General features: G+C 37.6%; 1 protein-coding gene and 1 non-coding gene across 2 annotated transcripts; one reads left to right on the top strand and one right to left on the bottom strand.

Annotated features, from left to right (window-relative positions):
* On the top strand, window positions 1-26,794 carry MINAR2 (membrane integral NOTCH2 associated receptor 2). The gene is made up of 3 exons (XM_004462172.5): window positions 1-237; window positions 24,302-24,529; window positions 26,545-26,794. The coding sequence occupies exons 1-3, from the start codon at window positions 73-75 to the stop codon at window positions 26,722-26,724; spliced, it is 573 nt and encodes a 190-aa protein (XP_004462229.1). The 5' UTR covers window positions 1-72; the 3' UTR covers window positions 26,725-26,794.
* Window positions 4,172-4,243, bottom strand: TRNAG-CCC (transfer RNA glycine (anticodon CCC)). The gene has a single exon. It is a non-coding gene; the product is annotated as a tRNA-Gly (tRNA).

A 26,794-nucleotide genomic window follows, 5' to 3' on the forward strand; every position in this document is an offset into this window, starting at 1 on the left:
CTCATTAATAATGGACATATCTGACAGGAGCAGCTTCACCTGTTTTTGTTTCCACTGTAGCTGAAGGGAGACATGGATCTCTCTGTTTTGCCAAATAACAACCATCCTGACAAATTCCTGCAGCTTGATGTGAAGTCTTTAAGGAAGACCTCAGCCCTTCTTCAGGTAGGCCTGGTGAGATTTCCAGGCGGAAGTTATCCTGCTGCACAACACTGGCAAAACCTTGTCTACTCACAGGTAAGATCTAGGGGCACATAAATATGGGAACAGAGGCTTGTTTCTTTCTATCTGCCATCATTACTGGTACAAAAGAAAATATAGGAAACAGAGTACAAGTCTGCTGCTTACCCTTCCAACATAGAGAAGGTCTTTTTCTTGTCCTTCATGTAAGTTTCTCTAATTGTTTTGTAAAATGTGTGGATTCTCCTACATCTTCATTCCCCTCTAAGCACTAGTTTCCCTGCTGTCCTCATGTTAGGTTTTGCATAGCCTTCTTTTATTCCTTCCCATCAGAACTCTTCAAATCAACTGCTACATTTACAAATAAGGCTTTAAGAAAAACAAAACAAAACAACACGAAAACCACCTACCGCTGTCTTTTGGTATAGTTTAAGCATGAAACATCAGAGGCTTACATTGTGGCTCATACATAGTCCCTGAAATAGCTGGAGGCTCTTTACCTCACTTAGGCTAGCTTCCTTTCATTTGACTCAGAGAAGAACAATGGAAACCTAACGATTGCCTTCACTAAGGAAAGAAAATACAGGAAACTCTCTCCCCAGGAAAGGGGCTGTCAATTTTTTAAAATACTCTTATTTCCCGTAGATGTCCATGTGGACAAGAGATACCAGTCAGACCCTTAAACCCTGTGCATATTTTATTTCTTGTGCTCTTCTGCATCTTCCTTCTTGGTGCTGACCAGAAGAGAAGAACTGTGATGAGTTCCATATGCTGGAATAAACATAAAGGCACTGACTTTTGCACAGCTAATGAAACAGAAATAATCTTTGTTTTAAGATGAGAGGGCTAATGGGGTTATAGGTTAGTCAATTTAGAAACAGGAAGAAGCATTTCATTTCAGACCAGAAGTAACTGACCTACAAACCCCTGCAAGTCATTAAATCCTTTGGAGTAGCTCAAATTCCCTGGACAGAAATTTGTTTTCTTTTAAGAAACAGTTGCTACTCATGAGTTCTGGTGTAAAGTGACTCCTTTGTGGTGTGTTTGTGGGCTCTTTGGGACCTTTATCATGAGATCATTCAAATCAAGTACACTCAAATGATTATGTAAGTGTTTTCTCCACCTATAAGGGTTTTAATTTATTTCCATTGTAAGGAAGCCTATTATGACAAATGGATTTTAAAATTTTGCATACTTCCTTTTTGTAATCCTCAAAATGCTTCTTCCCTTCTGTACACATTGGTTTTGTTGTTGTTGTTGTTGTGTTGTTTGGTTTCAGGTTAAGTGAGTGAAGTTTCTCTTTCTTAGTCCTTGTTTTTTATATCATGGAATAAAATGGCCCAAAATCAGATTAGAAAATCTTGGCCCTCCTATGCTAAGAAGTTTAGTCTAAGAAAACATATCCAATAAGTTCTTTTAAGTTTGGAACACATCAATTCAAAATCTTTTGTTTGGTCCTAGACTTGACCTATTTCCTTCATGTGGAACTTCACAGTTCAAAGCACTGTTGAATGTTATTTCTAAACCTGAATTAAGCACAAATTTTTAAAAGGCATCTTTTTCCATCCACCATGGTGGTTTGAATAGTTATTCAAGGAAAAATAAGAAGGTAAAAATCTACTTTGTCATGTCTTCTAACATGTATCATTGGTTATTGTAAACTTCAAATAAAGTTTATTTCATAATGATTTACTGTAAAAAGAAATGTTAAGTAACTGAATGAATGCCGATTTACTATCAAAATAATCCATGAGGAAAATAATTCAATTACAAGTTCACGTAGTGTAGTAGGCATAGCACAAACTACAGATAAACCCAGCAATTATATTCACTGCTTCAGATTGCAATATGCAATAAGTAATTCTTCCCTCTTTGGGTGGATCTAAGATCCAGGAGTGATATATTCATTGGATTAAAAAAATAGCCCTAAATGAAGTGGGCATATGAAAGCTCTAAGTCTTCTTCAGTGAAAGAAGAAACTGAATATATAAGGAATTGTAGAAGTATTGGATGCACAAGGTGGCATTTATCAAATAGTTCTTAATTTAAAACTCCCAGTCTGTAGGAAAGTCGTTAACACAATGGGAAAAACATTCCCATTGAAACTTAGTTTTCAGTTTCAAATCCACATATAGCCAATTTGAGACTTCTGTCATGGCCCTGCCTTAGTATTTCACCTTGCAAAACTAGGATAATATTCATTTTCCATGTGACTTTCAAAATGAGTGGGAAAATAAAATAATATGAGGCGAAAGCAATTGAGAGGCAAGGATTCCTTTAAGACTTCAAGAAGTCTTTACCAATTACAAAATATGTTGAAGGTATTGTTTCATCAGATTTGGAAAATAGCAGATAATCTCACTTCCATTTTCTGATTTATACTGTAAATGGAGAGGTGTGTGTGTGTGTGTATTTGGGGTAAAGGAGGGTTTGTGGTGGATATATCTGTCAATCTGTGAAGCTAACCAAGTAGTAGATTTGATGCTCACATGAGATCCACCCAAATATCAGTGGGACCAAGTCATCCTTTGGTTCCCAATCAACCAAGGTACATGGTGTTTTAGAATTCAGGCTGCCTCAAGGAATTAGCACTTAGCCTACAAGCATCACCTTCAAAGGTGGTGGTGCAGCATTTAAAAATATGCCAAATATCAATGATTTATCTCATCATCTTTTTTAAATTCATGTTCCACTTTCAGGGGAAATTGTCTAAGCCATTTTTATGTGAGCCAAAATAATAATGTAAGATACAGAAAACTCATCACTGAAGTTCTCAGGCATGTCATTAGCCCCGGAACACTGTCAATTCCATTCTGTGCAGTTACACAGGTCTCCTACATTTGTGGGGAAAGAGTAAGAGCAACACACTTCTTGATCCCACTATATTTATACTCCTAGTCTTTTATTAAAGAAGTAAAGAAGTGTCACAATAAATTTCATTTCAGTACATTGAACAGAATGTCTCCAAAATCTAATGTTTCTGCTTGTTAAAATGATTTGGGGCGTGGCATGCATCTAAAAAGGCATTTGGAATTGTATTCCAAATATTTCTGTCAACCTTTACAGAACAAGGTAATGAAACGGAAAAGATTATTGCTTTTTAGCTGAAAAGATAAAATGTTTTTTTCAGAGATTATGCTGGCCCTTTTTTCCCTTCTGGTTATCAGTTAGATTTCAGAAGTTTTTCAGACCAACTTCTTTTCCCAGCTTCCATAGCATCTCTTTCATAGCATTCCAGGTTAAACTTGTGAACTGGAGCAAAAAGCCACAAGTCAGAGGCTGCTCTTCCTTTCGTTTCTAAATAATGAAATTTACTGTTTTAATTTCCTAGTCACATTTTTTTCAGTCTTATATCTCTTAGTCCCTTAAATTCTAATGTCTCTTCTTTCTATCTTTTTTTCCTAAAACTGCATTTTTAACTATCTTCCGTTGAGCATATGTCATGCCTTCTCTAAGAAAATGCCTCTCTTTCCAATCCTCCATTTATTATTTTGAAACGAACTTAGGCACTTATCCTCCATTTTTTAAGTTTATATTTGGAGAGATGTCATGAGACTTTGCAGGTGCTTGAATTATAGCTAGGAAACAAATTAAGGAGCATCAACAAATTGTTTGCAAATATTAGATCATGAATTAGCAAGTTATGCCAAATTTAGGTAGCTCACAAAATCACCAACAGAGCCTGAGAATTGGGCTTGGCTGGCATGCTAACAGAAACAATGCTCAAATTGTCCCACCATACAGCTCACAGATTAGATCCAAATTCCTCTGGCACTAATGCCTGAATTAAAGACATCAGGCATGTTATATCACCATCCCTGGTTATATGCAGGGGAAAGCAGGAGATGTTTTAGGTTTAAGAGAGGCTTGCATCAGATCATGGAGGCTTGGTGTGCTTTGAGATTTTGAATTTTATCCTGAAAATATTGAGGGGTTAGTAAAGAACTTCTTTGTGCTATTTTTTTTTTTTTTTTTGCTGGGGTGGGGGTGGAGTAAATAGTGGGGATTGAACCCAGGCCCTCATGCATGGGAAGCAGGCACTCAGCCACTGAGCTACATCCACTTCCCAGTGAGAGTTTATGGTTTGTTTATTCATTTTGTTTTTAGGAGATACTGGAGATGGAACCCTGGGCCTCATACATGGGAAGCAGGAGCCCAACCGCTTGAGCTACATCCACTCCCTGTAATATTTTTTTAAACAGTAGTTACCTTTGTTACAATTGATGGAAGATTATTGAAATAGTAGTGTTAACTATTGTATAAAGTTTGCACTATTCATATTTTTCACACATACTACCCTATTACTAACACCTTGTATTAGTGCTGTACATTTGTTATAATCCATGAAAGAACATTCTCATACATGTAACTATTAACTATAACCCATCATCTATAATAAGATTCACTGGGTTATACAGTTCTATGTTTAATCTTTTAATTTTTATTCTTGTAACATATACAACCTGAACTTTCTCCTTTTAACCATGTTCACATACATAATCCCGTGCTGTTAATTATACTCACAATAATGTGCTATCATGAACACCAGACATTTCCAAACCTATGACAATACCTATGGTATTTTTCATTTTGTACCTGACTTATTTCACTCAGCATAATGTCCTCAGGTTCATACGTGTTGTCCCATATAGCAGGACTTCATTTCTTTTTTATGGCTCAATAATATTCCATTAAATGTATATTCCGCACTTTATCCATTCATCAAAGGATGGACACCTGGATATCTTCCATCTTTGAACAATTGTAAATAATGCTACTGTGAAAATCAGTGTGCAAATATTGGTTGAAGTCCCTATTTTCAAGCTTCTGAGTATATGCCTACGAGCAGGATTGCTGGGTCATATAGTAATTCTACACTTAGCTTTCTGAGGAATGGCCAAACTCTCTTCCACAGTAGCTGCAACATTTTACATTCCCATCAGTAATATTCCTATTTTTCCACATCCTCTCCAACACTTGTAGTTTTTGTTTTTTTAATAGTAGCCATTCTAGTGGTTGTGAAACAATACCTCATTGTGGTTTTGATTTGCATTTCCCAAATAGCCAGTGACGCTGAGCAACTTTTCCTGTGCTTTTTAGCATCTATTCAAGTTTTTGTCCCATTTTTGGGGTTGTCTTTTTATTGTTGAGTTTTAGGTTGTCTTTATATAGTCTGGATATTAAACCTGTTTCATATAGGTGGTTTCCAAATATTTTCTCCCATTGAGTAGGTTGTTTTTTCACTTTTGTGACAAAGTCCTTTGAGGCACATTTAATTTTGTGGAGGTCCCATTTATCCATTTTTTTCTTTAGTTTCTTGTGTTTTAGGTGTAAAATGTAAGAAACCATTGCCTAATACAAGATCCTGAAGATGCTTCCCTAGATTATCTTTCAGGAGTTTTATACTCCTGGTTATTATATTTAGGTCTTTGACCCATTTTGAGTTAAATATTGCATATGCTATGAGATAGGAGTCCTCTATCTTTTTTTCTTTTTCTTTTTTCTTTGATAGGGATATCCAATTCTCCCAGAACCATTTGTTGAAGAGAATATTCTTTCCCAATTGAGTGGAATTGGGAGTCTTGTCAAAAATCAATTGGCCATTGATGTGAGGTTTTACTTCTGAACTCTCATTTGGATTCCATTTGGTCAATAAATCTAGTCTTGTTCCAGTACCATGCTGTTTTGACCACTGTAGCTTGGTAATATGTTTTAAAGTCAGGAAATGTGAATCCTCCAATTTCATTCTTCTCTTTCAACATGTTTTTGACTATTCAGGGCCCCCCCTTACCCTTCCAAATAAATTTGATAATTGGCATTTACATTTCTCCAAGAAAACTATTGGAATTTTGATTAGTGATTGATATTCCCTTGAATCTGTAAATCATTCTGGGTAGAATTAATATCTTAATGATATTTAGTCTTCCAACCCATGAACAGGAAATGTCCTTCCATTTATTTAGGTCTTCTTTGGTTTCTTTCAACAATGTTTTGTAGCTTTCTGTGTACAAGTCCTTTTGAAGTCCTTGGTTAATTTTTTCCCTAGATACTTGATTCTTTTAGTTGCCATTGTAAACAGGATTTTTTTTTTCTTGATTTCCTCCTCAGACTGCTCTTTAATGCTTGGTAGAAACACTACTGATTTATGCTTGTTGATCTTGTACCCCACCACTTTGCTAAATTTGTTTATTAGTTCTAGTATCTTTATTGTAGATTTTTCAGGACATTCTATATGTAGGATCATGTCATCTGCAAATAGTAGAAGTTTTACTTCTTCCTTTCCAGTGTGGATGCCTTTAAATTTTTTCTAGTTTTCTAGCTAGAACTTCCAGTACTATGATAAATAACAATGGTGAAAGTGGGGATCCTTTTCTTTACCAGATCTTTGAGAGAAAGTTTCCTCTTTTCACCACTGAGTGTGATGTTAGCAATAGGTTTTCCATATATGCCCTTTATCATTTTGAGAAGTTTCCTTCTATTACTATTTTCTTAAGGGTTTTTATCAAGAAATGATGCTGGATTTTTTTCAAATTCTTTTATCCATCTATGGATATGATCATGGGCCTTTTTCCTTCATACTTTAATATGGTACATTTTATTAATTGGTTTTCTTATGTTGAACCACCCTTGCATACCTGGGATAAAACCTGCTTGATTTTGTGTATAATTTTTTAATGTGCTGTTGGATTCAATTTGCAAATATTTTGTTGATGATTTTTGCATCTATAATTAGAAAAGAAATTGTCTTGTAATTTTCTTTTCTTGTAGTATCTTTATCTAGCTTTATTAGGGTGATAGTGGCCTCATAGAATTGAGTTAGGTAGTATTCCCTCCTATTCAGTGGAAGCGTTTGAGAGGATTGGTATTAATTCTTCTTGGAATGATTGATAGAATTCACCTGCGAAACCATCTGCTCCTGGGCTTTTCTTTGTTGGAAAGAGTAGCAGTTTGATATTGTTTATGAATTCCAAAAATAGATATTGGATTATGTTTGTAAACTGTTCTGTTCCTCTGGGCATATTAGGCTGTATTGGATTCAGAGGTTTCACTTTTACTTGATTGAGTTATAATTAGGGCTTTGATTAGGCAATGTCAGTGGGACATTGAGTCCCCACCCTTTGGTGGGACTCACAGAGAAAACTGCTCAGCAGAGGAGGAAGGTTAGAGCTTTAATGCTGGCGCCCCAGGAAGTAAATACACATAGAAGCAGATACATGAGGAAAGAGAGAAGTCTCCACTAGACATGGCAGAGGCCCTGGGAAGAGAGATGAGCCATTCACCTGACAGTTCACAATTAGCCTTGTGGAGAGAGCAGAGCAACTGAGCCTGGAGAGAAATGAGCCCTGGGAGAAAGATGAGACTTATTCCAGCCTACAGGTGTATTGGAGGAAGAAGGGACATGGAGCCTTAAGAGGAAGAGGAAGGCTGAACATCAGCAGCCATCTTGCTCCCACACGTGGCAACAGACTTTGGTGAGGGAAGTAATTTACACTTTATGGCCTGGTAACTGTAAGCTTCTACCCCAAATATCCTTTATAAAAGTCAACAGACTTCTGGTATTTTGCATCAGCACCCCTTTGGCTGAATAATACAGGACATTTTTGATGACTGATTCAATCTCTTTCCTTGTGATTTGTCTGTTGAAGTTTCCTAATTCTTATAGAGTCAGTGTAGGTTGTTCATGTGTTTTTAGGAATTTGCCCATTTTATCTATGTTGTCTAATTTGTTGGCATACAGTTGTTCATAATATCCTCTTATGATCCTTTTCCTTTTTTGGGGGTCAGTAGTAATGTCTCCCCTCTCATTTCTGATTTTATTTATTTGTGTCTTCTCTCTTTTGCTTCGCCAGTGTATGAAAGGGTTTTCCAATTTCATTGATATTTCCAAAGAACCAACTTTTGGTTATCTTTATTCTCTCTATTGTTTTTCTATTATGAATTTCATTTATTTCTGCTCTAATTTTTGTTATTTCCTTCTGACTGCTTTCTGATTAAATTGCTGTTCTTTCTCCGGTTCCTCCAAGTATGCAGTTAGGTCTCTAATTTTAGCTCTGTTCTTTTTTTTAACATAAGCATTTAGGGCTAGAGATTTCACCCTCAGGACTGCCTTTGCTGCATCCCATAAGCTTCGATGTGCTGTGTTCTTGTTTTCATTCATCTGAAGATATTTACTAATTTCTCTTGCAATTTCTTCCTTGACCCACTATTTAAGAGTATGCTATTAACTTCCACTTATTTTTGGATTTTCCAGTTCTCCATCTGTTTGATTTGCAGCTTTATTCCATTATATTCAGAGAAGATGTTTTGTATAATTTTGATCTTTTTAAATTTATTGAGTTTTGTTTTGTGATTTAACATGTAGTCTATACTGGAAAATGATCCATGTGCACTTGAAAAGAATGTATACCCTGTCATTTTGAGTTGAAATATCTCAAAATATACCTGTTAGGTCTAATTCATTTATCATATTATTCAAGTTCTTTGTTTCCTTATTGATCTTTCATCGCGATGTTCTATCTATTGATAAGAGCGGTGGGAGATGTCTATATTTTCCGTTAGCTTTGCCAGTGTTTGCTTCATGTATTTTGGGGCACTGTGCTTTGGTGCATAAATATTTATAATTGTTATTTCTTCTTAATGGATAGTCCCTTTCATTAATATGTATGTCCTCATTCATCTTTTATGATAGCTTTTGACCTAAAGCCTATTTTGCCTAAAATTGATATAGCTAACCCAGCTCTTTTTTGGTTACTATTTGCATGGTATACCTTTTTCCATTCTTTCACTTTCAACCTACTTATGTCTTTGGATCTAAGTGAGTTCTTTACATATATAGTTGGTCATACTTTTGATCCATTCTGCCAATCTTTGTCTTTGGATTGGGAAGTTTAATCAATTAATATTCAGTGTTATTACTGTAAAGGCAGTACTTCAGCCATTTTGGCCTTTGGTTTTTATATGTCATATCTTTTTTTGTCTCTTTCCCTTCATGGCAACCCCCTTTTTTGTATAGGCTATCTTTTGCGATATATCTGACTGATTCCTTTCTCATTTCTGTTTCTATTTTTAAAATAGTTATGCTGTAGTTTATATTGCCCAACAAAATCTATAACCTACTGTATTAGTCAGGGTTTTCTAGGGAACAGAATCAACAGGAGAGATCTGTAAATAATATGAGCTTTTATAGGATTCTCTCATGTGACCATGGGGATGCACAGTCCAGGTTCCACAGGCAGGCTGGAAACCAGGGGCTCCAATGAAAGTCTAAAGAAGGTCCTTGATGAGTGTCTGAGAGACCTTGGCTGTCCAAAGAGGAGTTGGGAAATGAAATCACTTCTTATTTTAGGTCATTCAACTGATTAGATAAAATGTCACTCATTGCTGCAAGGTATTGCCACATAGTTGATGCTGTAATTGAGTTTTCAAAAGGCCATTAAACCATTCTATTAATCCAGCTGTTTCAGAATACTGGGGAACATGGCAAAATCAGTGAATTCCATGAGCATGTGCCAATTCCAGCACATCATTAGCTGTAAAATGGGTTCCTTGATCAGAAGCAATGTTGTGAGGAATGCCATGGCAGTAGATAAGATATTTGGTAAGTCCACAGATGGTAATTTTAGAAGAAGCATTGTGTACAAGAGTATGTGTCTATTCCAGTTAAAACAAATCACTACCCTTAGCATGGTGGAAGTGGTCCAATGTAGTCAACCTGCCACCAGGTGTGGGCTGATCACCTTGGGGAATGGTGCCATGTTGGGGGCTGAGTGTGGGTCTCTGCTGCTGGCAGATTGGGCACTCAGCAGTGGCTGTAGCCAAGTCAGGCTTAATGAGTGGTGGTTCATGTTGCTGAGCCCATGTATAACCTCCATCCCTTCCCCCATGGCCACTTTGTTCATGAACCTATTGGGCAATGCCAGGAGTGGCTGGAGAAAGAGGCTGAGCATAAGCCACAGAGCAAGTCTTCTTATCCACTTGCTTATTAAAATCTTCCTCTGCTGAAGTCACTTATGGTGAGCATTCACGTGGAACACAAATATTTTCATGTTTTTGCCACTCAGAAAGGTCTATCAACATACCTCTTTTCCAGACCTCTTTTTCACCAATCTTCCAACCATGTTTCTTCCAAGTCCCTGACCATCCAGCCAAACCATTGGCAACAGTCCATAAATCAGTGTACAAACACGCCTCTGGCCATTTCTTCTTCCAAGCAAAATGAACAACCAGGTGCACTGCTTGAAGTTCTGCCCACTTGGAGAATTTATCCTCACCACTGTCCTTCAGGGATGTTCCAGAAAAGGTCTGCAGTACTGTAGCTGTCCACTTTCGAGTGGTACCTGCATATCATGCAGAACCAACTGTAAACCAGGCCCGAGTTTTCTCTTCCTCAGTCAACTGACTGTAAGGCATTCCACAGGAGGCCAAAGCTGTGGGCTGGGAAAGAGAAGGTTACATGGCAGGGGTGGTGACCATGGGCATTTGGGCTACTTCCTCATATAACTTACTTGTGCCTTCAGGACCTGCTCCAACTCTATCTTGTACATACAACTCCCACTTTATTATGGAATGCTGCTGTGTGTGCCCAACTTTATGGTTTTGTGGGTCAGACAATACCCAGCTCATGATAGGCAACTCAGGTCTCATGGTAATTTGATGGCCCATGGTTAAGCATTCAGTCTCTACTAAGGCCCTGTATCAGGCCCAATGCTGTTTTTCAAAAAGAGAGTAGTTATCTGCAGAGGACGGCAGGGCTTTGCTCCAAAATCCTAAGGGTCTGCCTTGCAATTCTCCTACAGGGGCTTGTCAGAGGCTCTAGACAGCATCTCTATTCACCACTGAAACTTCCAGCACCATTGGATCTGCTGGATCATATGGATCAAGTGGTAGTGCCTCTTACAGAGCAGCCTGAACCTGTTGCAGAGCCTTCTTTTGTTCTGTTCCCAATCAAAGTAAGCAGCTTTTCTGGTCACTTGATAAATGAACTGGAGTAGCACACCCAAATGAGAACTGTGTTACCTCCAAAATCCAAAGAGACCAACTAAGGATTGATTGTGCCTCTTTTTTTTTTTGGTTATGGGTGGAGGGGGCAGATGCAACAGCTTATCCTTCACTTTAGAAGGGATATCTCAACATGCCCCTACCACTGTGTTTTTGTTGGATTTATCTCCCATCCTCTCTCACACAAATGCCTTACCAATAAGTCTAGAGTCTTTGCTACTTCTTGATCACTAGGTCCTATCAACATGATATCATTAATATAATGGATCAGTGTGATGTCTTGTGGGCAGGAGAGATAATCAAGTTCTCTGCAGACAATATTATGACACAGGGCTGGAGAATTGATATACCCCTGAGGCAGGACAGTGAAAGTATTCTGCTGGTCTTGCCAGCTGAAAGCAAACTGTTTCTGGTGGTCCTTACTAATGGCAATTGAGAAAAAAGCATTTACCAGATCAACAGCTGCATACCAAGTACCAGGGGATATGCTGATTTGCTCAAGCAGTGATAACACTTCTGGGACAGCAGCTGCAATTGGAGTCACTAACTGGTTAAGTTTACGATAATCTACTGTCATCCTCCAAGATCCATCTGTTTTCTGCACAGGCCAAATAGGAGAGTTGAATGATGCTGTGGTGGGAATCACCACCCCTGCATTCTTCAGATCCTTGATGGTGGCACTAATCTCTGCATCCCTTGAGGAATCCAATATTGTTCTTGATTTACTATTTTGCTAGGCATAGGCAGTTCTAGTGGCTTCCACTTGGCCTTTCCTACCATAATAGCCCTCACTCCACAAGTCAAGGATCCATTGTGGGGATTCTGACAGTTACTGAGTATGTCTATTCCAATTATACATTCTGGAACTGGGGAAATAAGCACAGAATGGGTCCAGGGACCCAATGGACCCACTGTGAGACAGACCTAAGCTAAAACTCCATCAGTCACCTGACCTCCATAAGCCCCTACTGTTGCTGATGGACAACAGTGAATTAATGTTCTGGAGTTAATGTCACTTCTGAGCCAATGTCTAATAATCCCTGAAATGTCTGAACATTTCCTTTTCCCCAAAGTACAGTGGGCCGTAAGTCTCCTTGGGGAATGGTAGGAGGAAGATTAACAGTATAAATTTTGGGCAGTTTAACAGGATCCTTCCCCAAGGGGACCTGGCCTTCTCATTCAAGGGGTTCTGGGTCCATAAATTGTCTCAAGTCTGGGAATTGATTAAGAGGCTGTGATTCTCTGTATCCATAATTTGAGTTAGGGTTTTTTTCACTCAACCTGGAACTCTTTTGCTTATACAGATCCAGAAGAAATTTAGTAACTGTCCATCTATTTCATTTCTAGGTACCCCATGATCTATTAGACAATGCTGTAACTATGCAACTCAGACAATTTTGAGCACTGCTTTGAATCTGACTTTCATTGAGGTAGCCACACACATCTTGTCTTTGGTGATTAATTGCTGATACTTGACTTACTGGACCAAGACCTGATCATACCCATAATGCTTAAGGAGTTTAATTCCATTACACCCCTCCCTACAGTAATATCTGGAATACAGAGAAAAGTAGCCACAGAGCTCTTCAGGGAAGGTGGAGTTAGTCTTACAAATTTATTCTTCACAGTCCTGCTTAAAGGTGTGTCCTCTGGACATTCCTGGGATGAGTGGGCAGTTCTTAAATAGTAAATCCATTTGAGCATTCCAATCTCTTGAAGCCTTTGAATTCCCTCTTCTACTGTATACCAGGGCAAATCAGGCATCTCAACCTCAGATGTGCTAGGCCATCTTTTGGTCCATGTTTCAATCAGCAACCCAAACAAACTGTTAGAACCCTTTCTAACCACTTGAGCTATAGCATTGCATCCAGCATTTCTGCTTAGTGGGCCCATATCAATAAATTTGGTGTGATCCAACTTTATATTCCTTCCACATTATACCATACACTTAGTTTCCATTAAACACATATTCCCCTGATATCTGTCTATATAAATTGGAAAACTCATAGAGTTCTTTCAGAGTATAGCGTACTTCCTCAAGGGTCACACTGTGTATTTCACCTTTGAGGATTGTGATTTTAGTCTAGTAATAGGTCTCAAAGACAAGATGAGTGGTGGGGGTGGGTGAATAGAAGGATTAGAAAGGTCTTGCATGACCTCAGGGCATGCCTTTGCATTGTCTTTTGGTGAGACAGGATTAATCTCTTCAGGCAGGGGTTAGAAGGCAGATTTCTCAGGACAGGATGGAGACTGGTCAGTACCTGCTGGAGTTTGGCTGGTACCTGCCTCAGGGCTGGGAGTAGGCCCAGACTCCAAGGGGCAGGCCAGAAGCTGGGTGATACAAGATTGACAAAGTGTGTTCTCCACAGGGAGGCCATCACAGGTTTATCTGGTAAAGCATCAGCAGAATTTAGAGTTAAAATTTTCCCCACCAATATTATCATCATCCCATATGTCTCCATCCCAATCCTCAGGTTTCCACTCCTTTCCAATCAATGCCTTCACTTTAACCACAGATACCCTGTGGGGTTGAGATTTTAGTTTCTTTTGTAACTCTGTTACTCTTTCTGGGATATCTCAAGCCTGTAGCTGCAGGAAACAAGCTTTTTTTTCAGAGCACACATAGAAACTTTCACATCATTAGTGCAGCATCTAAGTTGCAAATTTGAAGCCTTCAGCTCATCCCTTTCTTTTGTAACTGTATCCAGAGTATCTAGGAGAAGCCAGCCAGCATCATTATATCTTTTGACACCACAAAACTCCTTCAATGTGTTGAAAACACTCTCACCCAGATCCTTGCTTCATTCTAACCCAGATCCTTGCCTCTTATAAGCATGAAAGTAAGAGAATCCAGTGATGATATTTTGCATATCTCATGGCATGGATTGTTAGTGGCCTCTTCATTATTGGAAAAGGAGTCATTAGTACCCTCCAGTCCAATCAGAGTAGAGAGTCAATTGCAAATCTCCCAGAACTATCTCAGACAGCCCATGTTTAAGATTCTGTTCCTCAAGAACCACTCCTGGTATCAGCTATATTGGTCAGGGTTCTAGGGAACAGAATCAACAGTAGATACCTATAAATGGTATGAGATTTTATATGATTCTCTCATGTGACCATGGGGATGCACAAGTCTAGGTTCTGCAGTCAGGGTGCAAACCAGGGGCTCAGATGAAAGTCCAGTGAAGGTCCTTGATGAGTTTCCAGAGACCTTAGCTGTCCAAAGATGAACTGGGGAATTCTCTCTGTTGCTGAAATCACTTCCCCTTTTAGGCATTCAACTGATTGGGATAAAACATCACTCATTGCTGATGGCAATCTCCCTGGTTGATTGTACATGTAATCAACCATCTATGCAGTAAACTCACTGATGACTAAAGCACATAAATGTTCTTGTATTACAATTAGCCTGGTGCTTGCTTGACCAAACAACTGGGCACAATTATCTGGCCAAGTTGACACATTCGCCTAACCATCATACCTACCAATTTGATGAGATACTAACTTAGCATCAATATATACATATTCTCTGATTCTTCATTTCTTCACACTATTCCAAGTCATTATCTCCTATTTTTCCTTTTAATCTACAGAACTCTGTTTAGTAATTCTGTATGGCAGTCCTTTCATTGACAAACTCTCTCAGTTTCTGTTTATCTGTGAAGATTTTAAACTTTCCTTAATTTTTGAATGAGAGCTTTGCCATGTAAAGAAATTTAAGCTGAAATTCTTTCAGTCCCATAAATAAATCATGCCACTGGGTTTTAGTTTGCTAAAAGCTGCTGAGAGCAATGTACCAGAAATGTGTTGGCCTTTATAATGGGAATTTATTAGGTTAAAATCTTACAGTTCTGATGTCATAAAAATGTCCAAATCAAGGCACCATCAGAGATGCTGTCTCACCAAGCTGCAGCTGTGGGTTACAATCACATGGCTTGTCTCTCTCTTATCCTTCAGGCCTTCTCTCTTTCAGCTTTGGGTTAAAGTGGCTTCTTCTCAGCCTCTGTGTTCTGTTGATTTCAGTTTCTGTGTTCTCTGTGTCTGCAGCTTTATTCTGTGTCTGTGGCTTTTATTTCTCTGTTGATAAAGGACTCCAGTAAGAGGATTAAGACCACCCAGGATCAAAGAATCTAATCAAAGACCTTTAACTGAGGTAATTTAATCAAAAAGTTCCACCTACAATAGTTTTACATGCACAAAAATGGATTATCTCTAAGGCCATAATCTAGAATTCACCCAGCTTCAAACTGTCACACACTGACTTCTTGCTCCCATGGTTTCTGATGAACAATCAGCACTTAGTCTTATTGAGGGTCTCTTGTATGTGATGAATCCCTTTCTCTTACTGAATTCTTTCTTTATCTCTGTTTTATAAAGATAACTATGCTACTAATTTGAAAAACAGAATGGTCAGTGGTAAGCTGATTCTCAGGAAGCTGGTTTAATACTGTGTGCACACATATGAGATACAAGCAAAATGTTTTCTTTGCATTATAATTTTGAGAGGGATTACATTGTATATTGTCTTAGTTTGCTAATGTTACTGGGAGCAATATACTGAATATGAGTTGAATTTAAAAATGGGAAGTTATTAGGCTAAAAGCTTACAGTTCTGAAACTGTGAAAATGTTTAAATCAAGGCATCATCAGAAATGCTGTCTCACTGAAGGTTGGCTGCAGGTGATCCTGTACTCCTTCCACGTGGTAAGACACAATGGTCTGGGTCTTTACTCTAGGTTTCTACTACAGGCTTACTTTTCCCTTGAGCTCAGCTGTGGGGGGGTCAAGCATTTGGCTCAACTCTCTCTTTCCTCTGGGCCTCATCTCTTTGAGCCTCTCTGGAGCCTCTTTCCAAGTCTCTGTGCTCCACTGATTTCAGCCTCTGTTCTCCAAGACCTCTCTCTCAGTGTCTTGGGATTTCTCTGTCTCCACTGCCTTTTTTCTGTGTCTGTATGCTTCTCCTATTTATAAAGGACTCCAGCAAGAGGACCAAGACCCACCCTGGGTCACCTCTCACTGAGCAATCCAATCAAAAGCCCCAATTCAATTCAATTCAATCCAACCAAAGTCTCTCATATCCACAGTAATGGATTAGCCAGAAGGACATGATTTTCTGGGATCCACCCAGCTTTAACTGTGAGAAAATGAAATCTTCCAATCCATGCATATGATGTATCTTTCCATTTATTCAGTACTTCATATAGCTTTCAATTATGTTTTATAATTTTCTATGCAGAAGTTTTATGTATCATCCATAAGGTTTATTTCTAAATATTATTTATTACCCTTGATAATAGAATATTTCAAATTATGTTTTATAATAGAGTATTTTCCATGTATGCTATTGATTATTATATATTGATTTTGAATCCATAAAATGTGTTAAAATCTAATTTTACTATAACTATAAATACTCCCATGTTCTCTGCTTACATGATCATGTCATCTACAGATGTGTTTCATTACTTACAATTCTTATTCCATTTATTTGTTTGTTTGTTTGTTTATTTTTCTATTCTTAATGCATTGCTTAGTGTTTCTGCTATAGTCTCATATGGTCTTAGTGATTGTTGGCACACTTACCTTAATTCTATAACTAAAATAAATAATTTTAATATTTCATCATTAAGTAAACTGTATCCTGGAAGTTTTGGGCCCAGGTTCTTTTAATTAGCTTAAGGACATTCTTTGCTATTTCTCGTTTGTTAAGAGAATTTGCTTGAATATGTTAAAATAGTATCAAAATATTTTTTCTGAATCTACTACAAAGTTCAAATAGTTTTTTTTTTCTGTTAATGCAGTGAAATATATTAATAGTTTTTTTAGTTAGACCAGTAATAATTTATTTGGGAAGTGGGGAAAAGAACAGCGCTTGCTGAGAAATGGAAGAGAAAGATGGAAATACATACCAAGGTTTGGTGTGGATTCCTCTAAGCAGATAGAATCTTAATAGATCTTTTAATATTAAATCATCCTACTTTCCTAATATTAAACCTGTCTTAATCCTGGTATTTATAATTTGTATATATTACAGAATTTTGTTTAACAATATTTTATGATTTTTGCATTTAGGCTTATAAAGAAATTAGCCTATATTCCCAGAGTTCTCCAGGGAAATAGCACCTACACCATATATATATGAATATATAGTCTGTAAATTTTATGATTTATTCTAGGAATTGGCTCACACTAATGTGGAGATGGGCAAGTCTAAATTCCATAGGGAAGACTGTTAGCTGGAAAATCCAAAGAAGGTTTTCTATGAATTTTGCAGGAGAAGCTGGCTGACTAAATAGAGATAGAAATTCTACCTTCTGACTGTTGAAATCATCCATTCTTCCTTTAAGGTCTTCAACTGATTGGATAAGATGTTTCTCATTGTTGAAGACAATCTCCTTAGTTGATTATAGATATAATAAGCCAAGATATAATAATCAATTTACTGATTATTAAATCCATGAAATATCCTGACAGTAACAAACAGGTCAGTTCTTGCTTGACCAAACAACTGGACAGATAACCTAGTCAAGTTGACACAAGAACTTAACCATCACATTTTATATTTTCTTCTACTACCTTTGTCTGGAGTTTATATCCATCTCATAAAATGAGTTGGGGGATTGTTCCTTGTTTTTTTGTTTTTTTTTTTTTTATTTCTTGGAAGAGCCTGACTGAAATAGAAATGGCTTCCTTCAAGGAAATCTGATAGACCTTGACTGCAAAACTCTCTGGGTGTGGTGTTTTATAATGTGTGTGGTTGGGCAGATTTTAAACTATTGATTCAATAAGTTTAATTATCAAAAGCCTATTAAGATTTTCTATTTTTTCTCAATTAAGTTTGGTAAGTTATCTTACATGAGACATTGCCCAATTTCTTATAAGATTTCATCTCTCTTTGTCTCTTTTCATGTTCTTTTTATATTTCTAATATTGTGGATTAGTCTTTACTTTTTATTTCCTGAGCAGTATTGCCAGAGATGCTTTCAATCTCTTAAATCAATTCAAAGAAATTTCAAATTTGCTGAACCTCTCAATTATTTTTAATTGATTTCTGCTTCTATCTTTATATTTCATTATGACTCCTTTAATAATAGATTTACTCTGTGATTTTATTTTACTTACTTTTTGTAGGTTCTGGGGATTAAACCTGGGACCTCGTGGCCCAAACACTGAGTCACACTGGCTGCCCTGATTAGTTTTGTTACTTGTTTTTTTTTGGTTTTGTTTTTGTCTTGGAGGTGCTGGGAACTGAACCTGGAACCTCCCATGTGGGAAACAGGTGCTCAACTGCTTGAGCCACATCTACTCCCCTGTGATTTGTTTTTAGTGCTTTGATTTGGGTGTATTATTCTTTTTTTCATAATTTAGTTATATGTGCTTATAATATTCCTTTAAAGTATCATTTCAGCTCCAGCCAACAATTTTACAAAGTAGCATTTTTCAGTTTCATGGTGTGGTGGTTTGAAACTATATGTTCCCCAGAAAAGCATGTTAATCCATACCTGTGAGTGTGGACCCAATGTAAGTAGAATCTTTTGATGAGGCTACTTCAGTTAAGATGTGACCCACCTATTAGGATGGATCTCAATCTTCTTACTTCATTGTATTTATAAACTGGATGAATACAGAGCAAAAGAGAAGAAACCACGAAGCAAAGGGCTGAAGTAAACAAAACCTGGAAGAGAAGGGACCAGCAGACACCATCATAGACACATAGGCATGTGACAGAGGAGTCCAGGAATGCAGGAAGCTAATCTTCAGGAAGAAAGCATGATTTTGATGATGGCTAGTTTTGGATATTTTCATGGTCTCAAAACTGTATACTTGAAAGCTAAAAAGTTCCCATTATTAAAAGTCATCCCATTTCATGGCCTCTGCTTAAATCACTCTAGCAAACTAAGATAAATGTTGGTAACAGAAGAGTTGAATGTTACTATTGCAAATACCAAGGATGCAGAAATGACTTTATAATTGGGTAATGGGTAGAAGCTGGACAAATTGTGAGGTACTTGATAGAAAAAGACCTAGATTGCTTTGGAGAGACCATTGGTACAAATATGGATGCTAAAGGTACTTCTGATGAGGCCATAGACAGAAATGATGAATGTGTCCTTCCAAACTGGAAGAAAGGTGACCCTTGTTTTAAAGTGGCAGATAGCATTGGCAGAATTGAGTCTGATGTTGGATGGAAGGCTGAATTTGAAAGCAACAATCTTGGATATTTAGCTGAGGAGATTTCCAAGCTAAATATGGAAAGTGTGGCTTACTTCTCCTTAAAGCATATAGTAAAAAATAAGAGGAAAGGGATAAACTGAGAACTAAACTCTTGGGCACAAAGAAACCAGAAATAGATGGTTTAGAAAATTCTGAGCTTCTGGAAAATGAGTCCCCAGAGAATAGTGTCCAGCTGAGGGTTTGACTGTACACGGAACCAATCAGCCATTTCAGTGCAAGTCAGGACTGGAAATACAGTTATCCAGAAAGGATTTGTGGAAGGTTCTGTGGTCTGATGGTTTGGACACCTGTGTAATACAGGCAAAACAAACAAGGTTTTTTTGTGTATGTGTGCAAAATTTGTATGAATGGAACCATTGCCAGCTTGGACTAAAAGGGCCAAATCACTTCAAGGGGAAGAACATGGAAGCTGAGGTCTAGATATCTTAGATATCCAAGAAGGTATCTTCTCAGGCCAAGAAAGTGAGCTTAATTATGTGTGTGGAAAGGGTGAATATGCCCTAGCACCTAAAGAAGATGGGCCTTCCACCTCATTATTCAGGAAAAGTGTTACTAGCCCAGTTTTCTCAGGTGCCTGGGGGATTGTGGAGAGCCTGGCTGAGACCCAGTGTTTGACAAATTTGGAGCCTAGACTCCAGTTGCCGTCCTGATGATTGATGAAGGTGGAACCTTCACCCCGGTGTTCAGGGAGAGCAGCCTCCCAGTATTCAGGATGAGCACAGTGCTGTGCAAGCACTTGGAAAGGGTAGGGCTGCTGTTCCATCAGGCCCAGAGTACAAAACATCATTCCATAGATGACTCTCAACCCTGAAATCTAATGGAGTATGTCCTGCAGGATTTTGGAATTGTTTGGGACCTGTGACCCCTGTTTTCCTTCCAATTTCTCATTTGTGGAATGGTAGTGCTTATCCTATGCCTGTCCTTCCTTTGTATATTGAAAGAAGATAAATTGTTCTCTAGGTTTCACAGGCCACAGACAGAGGAGAATTGTGCCCCGGGACAGACCACACCTGTTTTAGTCAGCCAAAGGGGTGCTGATACAAAATACTAGAAACTGGTTGGTTTTGATAAAGGGTATTTATTTGGGGTAGGAGCTTACAGACACTAGGCCATAAAGCATAAGTTACTTCCCTCACCAAAGTCTATTTTCACATGTTGGAGCAAGATGGCTGCCAAAGGCTGCAAGGGTTCAGGCTTCCTGGGTTCCTCTGGGCTCAGCTCCTCTGTTTCCTCCACAAGGTCAGCTGTAGACTATCAGGCAAATGGCTCTGTCTCTCTCCCTAGGGCTCCAGCTTAAGACCAGCATCAAACTCCAACATCAAAAAACTCCAACATTAAGAACACTCCAACTTTGTCCTTTGCCTGTGACTTTTATCTGTGAGTCCCCACTTACCAAGGGTATGGGCTCAACACCCTACTAGCACAAGAAGTTTACATAATTACCTAATCAAGTAAACCTACGAATCCTATATAATTGAATATGCCCAGAGGAAAAGATCAGTTTACAAACATAATCCAGTATTTCTCTTTGGAATCCATCAATAATATCAAACTGCCACAGCACCTATAACTGATTTTGATGAGACTTTTTGCTTAGTATTGTTTTTTAAATGACTAAAGGATTTTGGGATATTTTGATTTAAAGAATGTGTTTTGCATATGAAAAAAGATGTCTTTTTGAGGTCCAAGTGGTGGTTTAACTGTATGTATCCCAGAAAAGTATGTTCTTAAAGTTAATCCTTTCCTATGGTGTGGACCCATTGTAAGTAGGATATTTTGATGAGGCTATTTCAGTTAAGACATGACCCACTCCATTCAGGATGGGTCTTAGTCCTCTTAATGGGATCCTTTACAAACAGAATGAATACAGAGAGAAAAAGAAGCCACACAAACAGGAGACCAAAGTCAAGAAAACGCAGAAGAGAAGGGAAAGACCAGCAGATGCCCTCATGTGCTTTGCCAAGTGACAGAGGAGTCCAGGATTGCTGGCAGCTAATCTTAAGGAAGAAAGCATCTTATTGATGATGTCTTGATTTGGACATTTTCTCTGCCTCAAAACTGTAAGCTTGTAAGCTAATAAATTCCCATTGTTAAAAGCCAATTCATTTCATGCTATCTGCTTTAAGCAGTTTAGCAAACTAAAACACATGGTGGCCTAAATTTTTAAATTTCCATGATTATTTCTTTGAAATGTGCTTTTTAAAATTTCTACCAAAATGTGGTATTTTGAAATATCTTTTTGTTATTGATTTATACATTTCTAACTATGTTGTCTGTGGTCAAAGAACTTGATCCATAAAACATTGTCTTTGAAAGTTGTTTTAGACTAGCACATTATCAATATTTGTAAGAGCATGTTAAGAAAAATAATTTTTTTCAATTTTTGAATACAGATATCTGTCCAAGTCATTTAATCAAAAGTTGATTTTATTATTCAAATCTTCTTTTTCCTTAATAATATTTGCCTGCTTATTAACACATGCATAATTCCTCATTGTAATTATTTCATTCTGCTTTATAAATATTAAGACTTTTCCTAAATACATTCAAGTTTGGAATTATTATATTTTACTGATGATGTCAATCTTTATTCATTTTGTAGCAAGCTAGTTTATATGTAACATTGCCATTTGCCGTAAACTCTATTTTGTCTAATGTATCATAGTTTTTTTAGTGGTTAATCAGAATAAGCTAAGTCATGTTGTAGAAACAAATTACCCAAAGACTTAAGTGAGTTATAATAAAATTAACTCTCATTCATGTAAGATCTGATGGGGGTTGTTTAGATGTTCTACAGAGCTCACTTCCAAGGGGAATCCAGGTTCCTCCAATTCTTTGGACACTTTGTTAGGTCTCTAGAATCAGGAGAGTGAGACAGGGTGCCAAAGATCTTGCTAGGGATTTTAGGGCCAATCCTAAATTTCATTAGCCATATGTCCCAATCTACCTGCTGTGTGTCTATGAAGAAGAAATTTGGTTGTTGAGCATCTAGCCAGACTCTGTCACACTTATCATTCTATTTGCTGAGTACACTTTTCTCTCATTTTCATACACATAGAGCACTTTTATCCTCTCCCTCAAGGAAACAATCCCTAGATCCACAAGAAACTATAAATCTCATTGGACTAGAATTATAATTAATACAGTTAATTATTCCTTTCTAAGTGAGAAAAATTAGAACTATGGCAATGAATAATCCAAAATAACTGTAAGAGCCCACAGGGAAGACTTTGTGTCTTCCCTTGAGTGTGGAGAAGGTTGTTTGTTCTGCTTTGTAGAATGACCTCCTGATTCATAGTTCTCTATAGTCCCTGGCTCCCTTACTGGGAAGCACCACCCAGGTCATCATTCTTTTTTGACATATCTAAAATGAGCCCTCTTTCTAGACTGTATGGCCTTCAAATTTACCTTCTACTTCTGGATGTTTGGAGGCCTAGCGTTTTCAGTTGCTGTTGTTTGTTTTTTAAATTTCAAATAGTCAAAAGCTTTTTGGTTTGGGTTGTAGTTTCTTTGGCAAAACACAACTTAGTAAGCTATTTATTAATCTTATCTATTTACTTACCTTCAGCTTCATAAAACACCTAAAATTTCTTTTGAAAACCTAATTCCCAAATTGTCTTTATTGATTGACTTTTCTGTCCCCATTTCCCTATACTTTAGATCAATGACAATGACCTGGAGGTAGTCTAGAAGAATAGTTATGAAACTACACTCAACATGATCTTTACCTTGAGTCATTACATTCATCTGAGAAATTTTACAGACCTTCTTTGCTCATTTAAAAAAAATTCTATGTCTCAGTTCGGGGTCTAGAAACAGTTTCGGGTCAAATTTTTAGTACTACATAGTATCAAATTTCTGAGTTATCTATACTCTTTTGTTTCTGCCCCCAAAATTGTCCAGATCCTTTTCTGATCTCATCTCTTCCTAGTAATACACTAACACTGATTTTTGTAATATCATTTTAATTTAGGTTTTTACCTTCATGATAGCTTTGTGCTCAAAAGAGGAAAAAAAGTGTAATTTTGAAGATCAGGCCAGATATTGAAAAGTAAGCACACTATGATTTCATTTATGTAAAATACAAAATGGGTACCAACTAACCTGTGCTATTTGAATTTGGGCCACTGGTTATCCTTGGGCAGAAGGACAGTGACAGGAAGGGGACATAAGGGGCGTTGGTAATATTCTGATTCTTGGACTAAGTGCTGAATTTCAGTTTTATTTATATTGTGAAAATTCATCAAGTTATATATCTATGACGTGTGTACTTTTTTATATGTATATAATATGTTAGTTAAAGTTTTAAAATCTGAAAATAAATATTAGAGCCATGTAGTAATCTGCAGACAGATATAGAAACACAATACTATTAGCCCAGTACTCAAAGTTTTCTGAAATAGGAGCCCCAGAGACTATTTGTGAAAGTTCATCGTTATTTTCTAACACAGCCAAGGCATATCTATAAAATGCCTTTTAATCATGACTTTACTGGATTAATACAATAATATTAAGTATTAGTTTTACCTGTGATGAAATGCACAAATAGAGAGAAAGAGTTATTAAATCTCAATGCAAGCAAGCTAGAAAAACATTGACTTCGTTCAGATTTCTATTTGAATTAAAGAACAGCATTCTCTCCCTATAGTTATAAAAGAACGTTTTAGTAAGTGATTATTAAATCTAAACAAGATCACACAAAAAGAACTAAATTAGTGGTAACACTCCAGGTCAGACTTGATCCTAGAATCCTTTCCTCATTCCTTGTCCTAATCTGTTGGATTTCCAGGTGAAACCAGCAAATTTTCAGGCACACTTACCTGACATTACATTCTCTACCATCAGAAGGCCCACTGATAAAAGAAGCCTTTTTTGTGCCTCCTAACAGAGAGAAAAGAAGAATATTACTGCGCAAAGAGCTAAGAGATCCAGTGTGGAAGGCCACATGGCTGCTGACAGGCCCCCACCATCCCTGTCATCGGTTCTGAAGAATAATCCACTATATGGTGACGTAAGTTTGGAGGAAGCTCTGAAGGAGAGACAAACGAATCCTTCCTGGACAGTTGAGGACTATGACAAGCATTCCCTGCACACAAACCTCTCTGGCCATCTGAAGGTATGCACAGCTGAGAATCACCTCCTTGAATTGATGAGGGAGATGAGTAAACCCTAAAAGGAAGGATTAGTGAAATGACAATTCCTTGCTTAAAACAGGCACTCTTCACCAGGCATGAAGTCTCCAGATTCAGGTCATGGTCCTTGACTTCCTTTTCTCCCTTCTAGTTAGTGTTTCTGTTCATTTATTTAGTCTGAGTTTTGCAATTTCAGGATTTACTGGCATCTGGTATTCTGTAGAACAAATGATGTGACACAGAAGAAGGGTTTCAAGGAGGATAAAGGTTTAAGCTAATTTGCAAGATTACTTATGTTTTCCCCTAGTTTGGAGACCATTTGTGCTCATAAATAATTAAGAATTATAATTATGTATTCGAAAGTTTTCATTGAGTGTACTGTCTTAGGCATGTGCAAGGGAGTTCTTATCAAAGACAATATTATTTTAAGTCCAGTCAAAGACTTAAGATTGCAGATTTACATTTTGGTCTTTTTTCTGTGTCTCAGTAACAAAACAAAACAAAAACATTTCAACAGAGGAAAAGTATGCAATGAACTCATTCACCCAGCTTAAACCCAACTTAAGCTTTCCCCTTTCTCCTGGTATTCACCACCACAAGAACTAGAAATACCTGAAAAGCAGGGAGGCCTCTGCTTTCTGGCTAGACTGGATTCCCACCCAGCCTTGGCTTGCTTCTGTCTGCCCTAGGGACAGGAAGGTCTGACATTTTCCAAGCACCCTTCATTTAAAAATGTATAATTGTTTTAAGCCCCAACCCAAGCCCTCAGTACTTAAGGAGTATTATTATTATTATTATTTTTTTTGAAGGAGACAGCACCATGGTTCCTTAAAATCCTGCTTACTTCTTAAAATCTCAGATGTGTATGCCTTGGTGTCTGGAATCCTTGAAGTTTATTAATATCCTAGTATATTTAATGTAGCTCCTCCTTAGTGTCAGCGCATATCTAGAGAAATTTTCAAAGCAGATGCTTCTCCAGGAATGATAACCCTACATATTTTAAAATCAGGAATCTAAGTTTCAGCACCTTTAATAAGTCACCTTCTACCATTAAAAATATATTTGATTTATTCCACAGACATTTCTTGACCATATTCCAGACTCTCTTTTCTTTACTCTTTACATACATGCCAAGGGAACTAGAGAGATAAGTATTGTTGCTGCTGTCCTCAAAAAGTTCTTTGAACTGAGCAAATAAATACAGTCCTTAACATACATTGCCATTTACCTCAAAGTAGTAGCTCCTCAGCTCTGAGGCTGGTTCACTGACCTCATGATGCCTTTCTCAGCCCTGACTTCTTTGTGGGGAGCTTCTGGGAAGCCATGTATTTTGCTTTTATTAGAATTTCCCCATACTTCATTTATTTAATTTCTTTTGTCACCATCCCTATTCTTATCTTGTAATAGGAGACAAAACACAACCTACATTCTGAAAACTTGACATCACTATGGCTATAAAAAATTCCAGATGCCTTCGGCCACTCCCATTTTTCAAATGCTAAGGAGGACTATTTAATCCCATGTCAATTCCCCCCTATTATCTGACATTAAAAGTCTAAGTTACTAAGAGTTTTTAAAGCAGAGAGGAGAAAAGAGGCCCCATATTTAATTGCCAAGGCAAGTTATAAGCACTGTGTAAGAGATGGTAGTCTTCATTATGGAAGCTCTTATTGGTTTCAGGAGGAAAACAGGCCTGATTAAGACACGAGCAAACTGTGTTCTTTCTGACCCTCCAACGTGAACAAGTTAATAAACCATGTGGGTCTCCTGATGAATTCTTATGCAGACTTTGAGACTGGAACCACTGGATTCCAGGTCGGCCATGAGGCTTTGACTGCACACTTATGCTATTTAAGAACTCTAGCGTCTCCTTTTCGAGCCCTTAAACCCTACCCAGGACAGTGTGAATATGGTCCTTTCCTCTCTCTGACAGCGCCTTGCTCTGTAATCTCAGGTATTTGAAAACACTGACTAACCGTATTCTCCTCCTTCCTTTTAGGAAAATCCTAATGACTTAAGGTTTTGGTTGGGAGACATGTACACGCCAGGGTTTGATACGTTACTGAAAAAGGAAGAGAAACAAGAGAAGCAATCAAAGTACTGCCGCATTGGTCTGCTTTTGCTCCTCATTGCCTGCATCTTGGTTTCCATAGTGACTATTAGCACTTTTTTCACCTGAGGAAACTGCCACAGCCACAGCCACTTGACAGTTCTTAAAATCTTCTTAAATAAACATTTGCAGAAAAACA

Source organism: Dasypus novemcinctus, chromosome 2, assembly GCF_030445035.2.
Source record: "Dasypus novemcinctus isolate mDasNov1 chromosome 2, mDasNov1.1.hap2, whole genome shotgun sequence".
Lineage (NCBI taxonomy): Eukaryota > Metazoa > Chordata > Mammalia > Cingulata > Dasypodidae > Dasypus > Dasypus novemcinctus.

Coding starts and splice junctions, on each gene's coding strand:
- MINAR2 (XM_004462172.5), top strand. CDS start 73: ATGGATCTCTCTGTTTTGCCAAATAACAACCATCCTGACAAATTCCTG. Junction 238..24,301: donor AAAACCTTGTCTACTCACAG/GTAAGATCTAGG, acceptor GCCTCCTAACAG/AGAGAAAAGAAGAATATTAC. Junction 24,530..26,544: donor ACCTCTCTGGCCATCTGAAG/GTATGCACAGCT, acceptor CCTTCCTTTTAG/GAAAATCCTAATGACTTAAG.